The sequence below is a fragment of the Alosa pseudoharengus genome, unplaced genomic scaffold, assembly GCF_046254945.1.
Source record: "Alosa pseudoharengus isolate Yale_2024_CS ecotype anadromous, Long Island Sound unplaced genomic scaffold, YU_APseudo_1.1 YU_APseudo_1.1_scf_2, whole genome shotgun sequence".
NCBI classification, from domain to species: Eukaryota; Metazoa; Chordata; class Actinopteri; order Clupeiformes; family Clupeidae; genus Alosa; species Alosa pseudoharengus.
This window is the reverse complement of record NW_027468663.1, coordinates 36,393,911-36,406,135: the sequence shown is the minus strand read 5'-3', so window position 1 is coordinate 36,406,135 and position 12,225 is coordinate 36,393,911. Positions and strand designations below refer to the sequence as shown.

Sequence of the window (12,225 nt, the reverse complement as noted above, 5' to 3'; positions counted from 1 at the left end):
TCTCAAACAGAAAAGAGTCAAATGGTGTAACTGGTTAACAGCAAAATTTGCAGGCATTATTATGGACAACTATGTACACACTTCACCTTTATGTGAATATTCAAACACAGTTTTTACATTAAATTGAATATTTTATGATTATTATGATTTATCAACATTTTTAAAAGGTCATACAATTTGACATGTAACCTAAGCTTGCCTGGCCATGACCTAAAAACACTATTATGTTACTTTAAGAGAGTTGCTAACCTTGACTCATAGCAGTTGGGGTCTTTCTCTATGACATAATTTCCTGTCACATGATTCTCTGACATAATACATACAAAATTGCTACGTTCTTAAGGGTTAAGGAGCAATTTTGTATGTATTATGTCAGAGAATAATTTGGGCTACTGTGCTATCTCTAACACTGTGTGCAATAGTATGAGCCCAATGTTTTTCATGTGCACTGGTTATGTCAACAATGTAAATAGTATTTTCTGCATAGCAAGTGCCCCACACATGTTTGAAATGGTCCACACACTTATTAAGGACAGGTGAAATGTTGAAAGGCATGGGTCATCATCAGGTGTATTAGGTTTGGCTGAAAAGCTAATATGATTTCAAATAACCCCCAGGTCCTCGCAGACAACATCTGGAGTAGATTGTCCATGGTGGGGTAGTCTATGTCTGGTTTGGGAGAGTTTGGGTGGTTTGTTAATCTGGGTACTAAGGTTCTTGGGCAGTTTGGGGGGTTTATTGACTTTGCTGTACAAGGCCGAAGGGTCATCCATTGGCTTGTCCTCTGTCACTCCACCTCTGACATCACTTTGTGACAGATCTGTTTCTGGGTTTGCAGCCCTGTGTGGCTCGCTGTACACTGCCTCCTGCTGGCTGTGGAGTGGTAATGCAATGTCAGGCATCTCATTGTAAACCTCAGAGTACACTGGCTCAGCGTCATCACAGCGATCAGGGTCCAGGCGCGGGCACACACAGTTCACAGGGCTGGAGTACACCGGCTCAGAACTCTCGCTGAGGCCAATGGTGGGAGGTGGGGCGGAGGGTTGGTCTGCTCTCATGGGGTAAGGAGTTCTGATGGCATCCATTGGGTCAGCATACACTATCTCAGGTGAGTCAGGGGGGTCTAAGACATTTGACAACATGGGCTTGGAGAAGCTGATCACGCTGGCTGGATCTGTATAAATTGGCTTACCCGCACCAACAATGTTAATTGAATCTGACACGACCCTGGAGCTGGAGTCGCTTGACATCCCAGCCAGGGCGGCGCTGTTGGGTATGCTGGGTAGGGGTGAGTTGGGCCTACGTTTGACTCCTGCCAGAGCACTGGAGCTCTGCTCCTGCACTGCTGTCTCAATGCGGCTGAAGATATCGTCTCCCTGCTGGGTCTCAAAGGTGAACGCTCCAGGACCGGACTCACAGCGTCGGCCAGCTTCTATTAAGAAGACCAGCTGAACACAGAGACCAACAGAAATATGGGTCAAATATGTACTGAAAAATGCTCCACTGTTTAACACATTTTAAATAAAACACAGAGATGCAAATCCTGCACATATAACTCCAAAATTATTAATAAAAAGAAACATTAACTTAACATTAATATTATTTTTTGGAATAACAATGTGATCACCCAAAGTCTGGATTTTATCACCTAAAAGGTAAGACTCAATAATACTGTCCTCAACAAAGACATCCTGAATGGCTATCCCTTTGAATCCAACAATATGACTCCCAAAAGCTATTGATTTGAAATGTGTATGTCATTTCACGTGTATGTCATTTCATGTGTATGAAATGTGTATATGATATGTGTATGTCTGTATGTGTCATCCCTATGTCTGTGACCATGTATGTGCCATCCTGTGCACGTGTTTCATGTAAGATGAAAAGCAATATGGAATATGTGAAAAAGAATTTCCCTGAGGGGACAACTAATAAACTAACTAACTAACTAACGACCTCATCCTGTTTTGCTGACCTTGTCTCTACCATAACGGCGCAGCAGGTTATAGGGCCACTCCAGCACTGTCCTGTGGCTCTCCAGATCCTTGAGCAGCAGACACTCTGCACCAGCCTGGAGCCAGTACGCCCCCTTTAGGCCACAGCGAGCAGATGCCTCAGTTGTCTGGACGTTCACTCTGAACTCAGGTACTGAGGGAACAACATAAGCATAGTTACGCTATTATTGCTATGTGATAATATTGTAATTAATCTGGGAATTGAACCAACAATTGGCTACTGGAAGCTATTGTCACAGTTCTTTAGCCACTACCACCGCCTTAGCACTCTAAGTTTGCTTTGGTTACTCAGAGTGCTTCTAAAATGAAATCAGGGTAAAATACAGAATGCTGCTAAAGTTAGGACACCAGAACAGACACTCACTCTCATTTCTGGAAACGTATATTTGATTCTCTTCCATCTGAAGTTTCTGCTTTTGGACATCTCCATTTCCAGTGTCCATCTGAGAGAGAGAGAGAGAGAAAGAGAGATCATGAGATTACAGGTAGTAGGATAATATTATAACAAAAAGGTATTTTACCTGTATGATAGATAAGGGAGGACCAAGCACTCAAATTCATGTATCAACATGAGGCCTTGTCTTTAGGAAAGTGAGGCATCTGATTGAGAAATAAGCAGTGATTCACAGTTTCACCCCCCACACACATCTGCTTGGACTCACCGGGAAGGCGATTTGGCACATCCTCTCCACCCAGTCAGCACAGCTGTCCCTCTCAGTGGCAAACACCAGCCGGCGCTCCAATGTCTCCACACAGAAGGCAGCCATGTTGTCTCCGGGACATGCCTCGGCATGGGGGGGCAGCTGTACCACGCTCACACAGTCTGCCAGCCGCACCACGCGCCGCTCTGGGTGCCTGGAGCGCACCACCACCAACAGCTTATCGCCACCGCTGTCCGCGTCCGACATCTCCAGTCGGGCCACACCCCGCCGGCTGGAGGCGTACAGCACCAGCCACATCCTCCTCCACTTCTACAGGTATACATAAAGACAGAGAAATGAAAAAAAAAAAAACAAGAATAACACGCTCATCACCTTAATTTAGACTGGACTGGATGCTGAATCCTACGGAGGCCATGATGGGAATTATTTTTTAGAGGTGGAAATATATTTTTAGAACTCCTTTTGAATTCCCACGCAATAGCCAACTTTTGACTTTGTGTGGGAATGTAAAACTTATTGCGAGGGAACGCAGAAACATTGTAATAGAATGCAAAACTATTGCGAGGGAACTCAATAGGAGTTCAAGAATATAAATTCCCACCTCAATCACTAAATTCCCATCGTGTCCCTTTAAAGGATCCATAGAATCAAGGACAGCACTCATCGGTACTTTTAATTTGTTTTAAATCTCTACACCAATTTCACGTCTGTGGGGCAATTCAAAAGATTTTAAAGTGCTGAATGATGAGTGCTGTCCTTGCTTCAAAAACATTATATTCACAGAGAAATGTGTTGTATTTGCTCTGTACTAGTTGCAAAAGGTACAGTGTATGCTATAACATTCACTTCTCCAAGGTGCTCTTTCACTGATGCTGTTGGAGGCACACTATTGTCTACCTCTAAAATGACCTACTGTGCCTATGCACCTCCATGGTCTAAAATGACCTACTGGGCCTTTGCACCTCCATGGTCTAAAATAACCTACTGGTCTACTAAATGTATTATGTTGCAGAATAAACATTATTCAAACAGTACTGAATGCCTGGCCTTGCATGTGTGTTTGTGAGAGAGGTAGGGAGGGGTTGGGAGCCTTGGAATGTGTGTAGCACTGCAACCCTGAGTGAGGTCCTGCCCAAACATGCAGGACTCTGCAGATATCTTTTACACCAGGAACATTTGACATGCCAAGGCAAATAGAAAGGCTGAGAGATTTTCAAGTAAACATCTTACCTATAGGTTCTTGCTAATAAATAATAACTAAAAAAACAATAACTTATTTAACTGTGGTAAATAATTTACTTCTAAATCTTTCAATGTTGGAAAAGTTATCTGACAAAAATCTAAATGTTACAATACAGCTTGCTTAACACTAAGCTATTCTGCAAAATCATAACCTCATCTTCAGTAGGCAATGGGTCAAATATGCCTATACTAGCCTACTACTACTAATAATAATAACAACAAGTAGGCTAATAACACGTTTTATACAACAACAACAACGGTAGATACGTAAAATTTACCTCGTCATGTTTCTGGTGCTGTAAGTAGACTTCTCCTCGTTTTACGTGCGTGTCCATTAAACTTATGTTTACCTAGATCACAGAAGAATCTCTGTAGCCTACTTTCAATGATATCGCTGGCAAATGATGGCCATAACTCCGTAACTAGAAGTCTATCTATCGTTCGAACGTGTTCTCATGAAATGTAGGGATCTCACATCGAATAGAAACTAATTTGTGCAACACCTGAGAAGTTACGTGTGCGCCCAACCCGACGGACACACGCCTCTTCGCCATGATGTCACAACTTCAGAGGAAGTTGTCCCAAAAGTAGATTACGTCAATTAAAATTACTCAAAACTTCGGTGATATTGCCAAAGTGCTATAGGTCGTGACTCGTGGGTTGTGAGCGTGGGTGCATTTGTGAATTGTCTCTCGTGTGACTGAATGATCACGAGTGGGCTCCATCGAAACCAGAAAGAGGAACAATATGAACTTTTTTTTGTATATTTTTTGGACTTTTTAGCCTTTCATTTGGACAGGACAGTGGAGTGACAGGAAGCAAGTGGGAGAGAGACGGGGTGGGACCGGGAAATGACCGCAGGTCGGATTCGAACCTGGGTCCCCTGGGCACTCGGACCCGTACATGGTACTGGCGCTGCAGCCTGCCGCCCCGCTGTGCCCCCCAACATGAACTTGACATGGCGGCATGATGTATGATGTATGATTAAAGGTGTTGTAAGGAGTGGTTAAGAAAAATGCTTTTGGGTTTAGATGCTATCCTGAAGCTCCTTTAGATAAAAAAAAAAAGTGCTATATATTGTTGTGCATTTTACATTTGATTCTTATGTACTATTGGCTATATGTTGGTGTAGAAAGCTCCTGGACACCAAGCAGTCTTTACCTTCATCTTATTCCTAGTGGCAGACACACACATATTAATACGTATTATTTACTTGGTTCTGTTTTGTCGTTTCCTTGGTTGCTGTCCCACAGCCTCAGCATCATCAAACCAGCAACAGAATACATGCTCTCAACACACCTATGTGTCATACCAGGCAAATGTGCCTTTCCCTTAGTAAAAACACACCTGATATCCAAACCAAGATATTAGTCACAGTGCTGCCTCCCTCGGCACGGTTAATACAGATTATGATTGATGTGGCAGCTGATTTTTAAAAGGCTCTGATTAGACTTTCAGTTTCTGCTAAGTACATGTGACATGAACCAACATGGTTGTTAATACAGTATGTGTAAACTAAACTTTAGAGCTTGTTTCTTAAAACATTGAGTCACTCTCAGTAGTAAGTGGAAATTACCCACCCACGGCAGAGCACCAGACATTTTGTCACAAAGAGCCTGAAACACTCATGAAGAGGGAACCTGCTCTTTTCTTTATTTACATATACTTTCTCATACATATTTTGTCTTTGCTAGTTGTACACACTGTTTTACGCTACACACACAGGACTCAAAAAAGAGAAGGAAAAAAAAAAAAAACCTTTGAAGCTGCCGGCCACTGCAGTCAGGTCCTCTGGTCTACCTGCTTTATTTGAGTTATTAAACCTTTTCACCTCCCATTCACCTGAATAATCTCATCAAGTATGACTCTCTTAAATAGGAGGAAAACAGGAAATATAAACACTGAGCTGGAATAACTTTCTATAACACGATCATAATGGTGGATACCACATAATTGCTTCTCAGTGATCAAGAAAATACCACACATAACTGTCTGGATAGCTATTCACTTCTTGCACAAATCCATTGGGAAAGTTATACTGATTTCTGACAAGGAAAAATAAAAATAAAATAAAAAAAAAAACTTCCAGGAGAGTGTCCATGGCGCCTGTTCCCCTTAAGAAAAATAAAGACGGAAAAAATACCAGCGGTATAACAATCAAAACCCACCCCACTTGGTGAGTGGATGTATGAAATGTATGAAAGTGTGGCCGCCAGAATCCTCTGAGTCTCTATGGGGTCAAGGGACGAGCCCCTAGTATTTCATGCCTGGGACAAACTCCTTCGCCTCGGGGTTCAAACTGCTCTTCCGCTGTTTAACGAGAGAGGTTGGGGGGGGAGGGGGTTGACAGGACAAGAACAGAGTCGTCAGTAATGTTCGCCAGAAGTATGCAACTCTGTTCAATCAAGGAACAAATTTCACAATCTTTCACTTACTGCGATGTCTTCTGCATTCCGATCATTGACCGACAGGCCATTAAGTTGCTGCTGCAACTGGCCAATCCCTGATGGGAGGTCCCGTGCTGGGATGAACCAATCCTGGTCCTCTTCCTCCAGCATCTCTTGGAAACAGCGCTCAATGAACTCCTGCTCCAGCAGTTCCTCCTCCACCTGGGACACAGCGGACAGCAAGAAACGTCACAATGCTGCTTCTACTACTGTAAGTTTATTCAGCATTATGCCAATTAACATGTCGACAGGAATTCCACCGTAGCTCAACACTCCACTGTCAAGAGACGTCCCCACCCTGCTACTACCACGACTATATCAGGGCTCCAGACTAACTTTTTGCACTGGTTGCACTGGTGCGCCTAACTTTTTTTCTTAGGTGCACCAGCACAAAAGTTAGGTGCACCCAAATTTTCAACCACATCGCATTTAACACCGCAGCAGGTTCACTTTTTTTCCTTAATTACTGTCCTATATAGGTTGTCCTATGACTTATGATTGACAATTCTACAAGAAAAGTTACTTAATGAAGTGTTGGTGCTTTAAGTGCTTCACTGAGCTGAAATTTAAACTTAAAACATTTCAAGATGTATTAAATAAAAATAACAGTGAATAAATTAACAGTGCACGTCTGTTAAGGGCTTCAAACTGCACATCTCATGGCTCAATGTTTTACATACTATCCTTCATGATCTTTAGGCCTTGGCTAAACCAGCTCGCCATGCTAGCATCTTCCATAGAAATGTATTTGAGCACAATTTAAAGAGATGTTCCAAGTAGCCTGGGGGATTTTTATGTGATTTTGCAATGATGATTGCAATAATCATTTGACAGCCAGACAATGCAATTTACTTTTTAATTTTAGTATTTTTAAATTTTCAATAAGAACATGGTTAATGCAGTAACGAAATGGTAGGCCTATTATTATAGGCTATTGCAATGACTTGCCATGCTCGATCTAAATTTGTCCATTCAATTCACCGTACACAATGACCACTGTATACATGCAGGAAATATAAGGGCTTTAAATGTAGCAGCGATATTCGGTTTGCGCCAAATACCGGATTCAATTGATTGATGCCATCAGAATGAGTGTACACAACTCTCGCGCAAAACGAATATTGCTGTTGAAAACTTGGTTACTCCCTGCATGTAACTGCGGTCAATGACGCACCTTTTCGGCGATATCTGTATCTCTGTCGTTCGGTCGTTGTATGCATTGTTCGCAATTTTAAGACGTCTTTTCATCTGCAATGACTATAAATTTGGCATCGGTCTCTGACCTCCCTCTCTCTCTCTCTCTGCAGCACACGCATTTTCAAATTTACACACAGGCACTGGGCCACGGCCAATCAGAGGGGAGGTCCCGCCCTTCACTATCTGTGATCTGTTTAAACCACGATATTGGCCAAATATGTGTCTGTTATTGAACCAAAGGTAGAGTTTCAATGCGGACACTTTTTCCTCTCTCGAATAGCTGGTCGCACCGGTGCGACCTCCAATTTTTTTTAGTCGCACTTTTGAAAAATTAGGTCGCATATGCGACCAAATTGTCGCCCTCTGGAGCCCTGTATATGTTGCTGGTTTATTCAGGATATGCCAATTCACATGTCAACACGAATATTAACGTAGGTCAACATTCGGCCAAAGATCCTTGATGACTAACAGGATAGAGCAACACAATTTGTTTCTATGGGAGAAAAATGGGGCAGCTCCAGTCTGCATAAGTGGGTGTGTCACTTTACGTTACAAAATAATAAATAAAAGTCTGATCAAGCAATATGACATAATGACCAATTTATTGGTGAAATTCCACAAGTTTCCCATTAGTGCAGCGAGGTCTCCGCTTCAACCCTCTCTGATTCTACTGTGTATATTAACATTTTAATCTGAATAATGCCTTAATCAGAATATAGACCTTAATTTGAATATGGTGTGCTTGTTAATGTTGTCAATTCAAACTATGCACAAGTCTGCTTCACTAATTATGCTTCTGCCACAGGCTTCCCTTTTACCGCTTCGAGTTATTCATTTGCGTTTTCTCTCTCTCCCCCTCGTTCTCACACTGAGTTGTTCTTACAGGAACCACATTACCTTTATAAAAATGTGTTACAGCCTATGAATGCTATTTTGTTGACTTAGTTTGATTGCTACTGTACCATGGAAGACAGACGGTTGGCCAGTTAAGAGTTCTGTTCATTATTGGTGGTGGATTTAGGAGCATTTTCACTTCAGCACATAATACAGATAACAGTGACCATTTCTGTCACTATAATCACAATGTTACATTTTCATAGAGTTACATTTCTGATGGGTATATATTCCTATATATATATATTCTTAAGTGTTGACATTAGAAAGTTTAGAAAGCATTTTATTGGTAGGAGTGTTTGCAAGGCCTTCAAACCCACCTGGCGATTATATTCCTCTTCGTTCTCCATCCACATATATTCAGCGAAGGGGTTGGCCTCGCCTTCCTTGTGGCCATTGACAACCCCTTCATTCTTCCCTGTGGTGCTACCTCCTAGCGGCGTCTTGGCCACCTCAGGACTGTTCATATCAGTAGGCTCTGTGTTAAATAAAAGATTTGTGATTAGGCTACTAATAATTTGAGAAACAGGTAATGCTATACGTACAATACATGCAATACATATATATTTGGTGTTAATGCTATCAATGTGTGCCTGTTGACATGAATTTCATTCATTATTATCATTAGTGCTATCGGAAACTTGGTGCCAGTGCAAACATTCCTACCATACACAAAGTGATGTCTGTTTATGCCATATTCGGAAGAGCAGACCTTGTATCACACAATATGCCACACAACTTAATCAGCCAAAGAAGACACAGTAACTCCACTATTTGTTACTCTTCATTGGCTTCCTATTGCATGCCAGAATTAACTTCGAATCCCTCATTCTGGGCCTCAGCCACGGCACAACTCTAATGAGTGATGAGAATATGGGATTTTCAGAGACACATCTGGTTACCTTGTATCTGACTAATTAATTATTCATGGTTTGTATATGGTTATTGTGAGGATTTGCTATTATTATTGTTCTGTTTACTTAAATGATTTAATCTATGACCATTTGTATTTGTACTAAGATATTTGACTTTATTCCATCATCATCATTATTTTTTTATATATATATATATATAACGTTAATGAAATGTGTATTGTATTGTTGTTGTATGTCGCTTTGGACAAAAGCGCCTTGTACCATGATAAAACATACTGAACTGATGCAAGAGATGCTATTCAATTGAAAGCATCTTACGTCGTTGTAGAAGCTGTAAGAAGCCTCACTAAAATGTTGTTTTAAACAAAACCCAAATGATTTTTGGACAGTCCTGCTTAGTTAGCAGCTGGCGATAACCACAAGAGACATTGTAAAGAAGAAGTATGCCCGTTCCAAGCAACTTTGGCAAACAAGTTAGCAAGTAAGCTACCATGCTCTGTTGTTTCCAGCGATAACGCGCTCAAAGACATGGAGCAACATTAGCTCTTATCAATTGATCTTGGTAGGTTCCTACATAGCTCGAACTAACATTGGAATTATAAACAACAAAAGGGATCTTTGTCAGCGATTACTTTAAAGAACTGGATCAATTTGTCAGCTAACGTCGTCGGTACAGCGGACCTACTACCAGATGAAAATAAATGGACAAAGCCAATGCTTTAGCCACAGCTCACAAAAACGATTGATGCTAGGAATCACGATAGCTTGCTAGCAAGCTAATGTTAGCTAGTAAGTCTGTGATGTGGTACCATGTGTGACACACTTGCACAGAAACAAGCTAAAACTATGAATTGCTACGTTAGTGCATATAAGCATGCAATGACGCACCAATGTACCATCCTACCTGGCATTTTCTTTATACGAGTTAAAATTTCGTAATTGCCACAGATGATCCCCACACCGTGAAGTGTCACAAGCTGACGTTTTGTTATTTGTGTCGCACGCACACAGCTAACGTTATTTAGAGACGGTCATGTACCAGCTAGTTTAAACAGACAAATTCGCGATCGCCCCCTAGCTTCTGACCTCCCGTCTAACTACGTCATGAGGCCTATACTGGAGGCCTATGCAGCCTCTCAGAAGCCACTCATTCCACTATGAAACGTTATGTAGCCTATTCAAACGTACCCTAAATTACCCCTGAAAACATACCAAAACCAACCGACAGAAGTGGCCCTTAATTTGTAAAACAGGCCCACATATATTTTCTTTCAGGGAAATCTAGTCTGAAACACCATACTGTAGTTCAAACCGTTTCCCTCGGACAAGGAAAATGTCAGGCCAATCAGCGACGAGAGGGGAAGACGAAAACCAAAACTTATTGTGATAAACAGAAGCAGCAATACCTGCAAACAAAAGCAGCAACACCTGCAAAAAAATGCAGTTGGAAAAATACAGAAATGCATACAGCAAACATTGTTTCCTGACTGGAAATTTTAGGCAAAGTAGGAGTTAGGAATCTCGGATCGATGTGATTGGTAAGGCTGGACCAAAGTTAGATCTGTCGGGTTGCAAGTGTTCTCTTTATGAATGAGTCTGGATTATTCCAGGCTACTTAATTTTACCTTAAAATGCCACTTTATGGTGACCCCATAATCTACATTTAAGGTGTCAAGTCAGGGGTTCCCTTTATTTGTTGTGATTAAGGGGGTTATTACGGACAATTTAAGTATATCTTAATTTTATTTTAAGTATATAAGTATAAGTATATATACTCTTTTGATCCCACGAGGGAAATTTGGTCTTTGCATTTATCCCAATCTGTGAATTAGTGAAACACACTCAGCACACAGTGAACACACAGTGAGGTGAAGCACACACTCATCAGCGGCGCTCAGGGAGCAGTGAGGGGTTTGGTGCCTTGCTCAAGGGTACTTCCGCCACTTCCTACTGGTCAGTACCGGCAATCCTCTGGTTACAAGTCTGAAGTGCTAACCAGTAGGCCACGGCTGCTCCTATAGGTTTAAGGTGTTAATTCAGGGATTCCTTGAGTGATATCTGTTTCTTATACTCTAACCTATATCTGATGGGAAATTAATCAAATTAGGTGCAATGGAGATATTTAAATTGAACAAAAAACTTTTTTTATTGAGTAGTTTGGTTACCACAACCTTGAAAGTGCAGTTAATGAAATAGATAGATAGAGATAGATATAGATACTTTATTGATCCCCAAGGGGAAATTCAAGTCTCAGTAGCATAGAGACATCACACACAACATGCACTTACAGAGTAGAAGATAAACATGATACTAAATACTAAATATACTATAAAAACTAAGTCAAATATCAACATAGTATGCTTAAGGATGCTTAAGGATGATCAAGCATGACAGGGCAGGGACTGAGCCTGTAATTCAGAGTGCAGCTAAGGATGATCGCTTCCTTGCTGTGACCTGTCAAGGGTGACATGGTCGTGGAAGGGTGAAAGGGTGGGGATAGTAATATGGACAGTTCAATGGCCCTGGGGACAAATGACTTCCTCAGTCTCCATCAGTTGTGCATGACAGTGAGCGAAGTCTCCAGCTGATCAGGCTCTTCTGCTTTACAATAGTGCTATGGAGTGGATGACATTCATCGTCCAAGATGCTGATCAGTTTGTTCAGAGTCCTTTTGTCTGATATTGAAGTGATGCACTCCAGTTCGGCTCCCACGACAGAGCCAGCTGGTAGCAGAGCGGGCTTTGACCTGCGGAAATCCACCACCATCTCCTTGGTCTTTGAAGTGTTGAGTTGAAGGTGGTTGAGTTTGCACCATTGCACAAAGTCCACCAGGCTCCATTTACTCCTCCTCTTGTTCGTCCCTGATACACCCCACAATTGCAGTATCATCAGA

General features: G+C 41.7%; 2 protein-coding genes across 2 annotated transcripts; both read right to left on the bottom strand.

Moving 5' to 3' along the window:
* Positions 1-584: 584 nt before the first annotated feature.
* Positions 585-4,436, bottom strand: LOC143134450 (docking protein 3-like). The gene is made up of 5 exons (XM_076294861.1): positions 4,198-4,436; positions 2,678-2,986; positions 2,380-2,458; positions 1,976-2,148; positions 585-1,448 (listed from the first exon to the last, which is right to left on the bottom strand). Exons 1-5 carry the CDS (start codon positions 4,252-4,254, stop codon positions 603-605), a joined length of 1,464 nt encoding a protein of 487 aa, XP_076150976.1. The 5' UTR covers positions 4,255-4,436; the 3' UTR covers positions 585-602.
* A 1,113-nt stretch (positions 4,437-5,549) lies between these two features.
* On the bottom strand, positions 5,550-10,330 carry LOC143134461 (polyadenylate-binding protein-interacting protein 2B-like). The gene is made up of 4 exons (XM_076294877.1): positions 10,237-10,330; positions 8,778-8,935; positions 6,355-6,528; positions 5,550-6,229 (listed from the first exon to the last, which is right to left on the bottom strand). Exons 1-4 carry the CDS (start codon positions 10,241-10,243, stop codon positions 6,173-6,175), a joined length of 396 nt encoding a protein of 131 aa, XP_076150992.1. The 5' UTR covers positions 10,244-10,330; the 3' UTR covers positions 5,550-6,172.
* Positions 10,331-12,225: the final 1,895 nt, after the last annotated feature.

Excerpts from the sequence above, each read along its gene's own strand:
- LOC143134461 (XM_076294877.1), bottom strand. Across the intron at positions 6,529-8,777 it reads AAGAGGAATATAATCGCCAG|GTGGAGGAGGAACTGCTGGA; the intron begins GTGGGTTTGAAG and ends GCTGTGTCCCAG. Across the intron at positions 6,230-6,354 it reads GGAATGCAGAAGACATCGCA|CGGAAGAGCAGTTTGAACCC; the intron begins GTAAGTGAAAGA and ends CTCGTTAAACAG.
- LOC143134450 (XM_076294861.1), bottom strand. The coding sequence starts at position 4,254 with ATGGACACGCACGTAAAACGAGGAGAAGTCTACTTACAGCACCAGAAA. Across the intron at positions 2,459-2,677 it reads TGTGCCAAATCGCCTTCCCG|ATGGACACTGGAAATGGAGA; the intron begins GTGAGTCCAAGC and ends TCTCTCTCTCAG. Across the intron at positions 2,149-2,379 it reads ATACGTTTCCAGAAATGAGA|TACCTGAGTTCAGAGTGAAC; the intron begins GTGAGTGTCTGT and ends TTGTTCCCTCAG.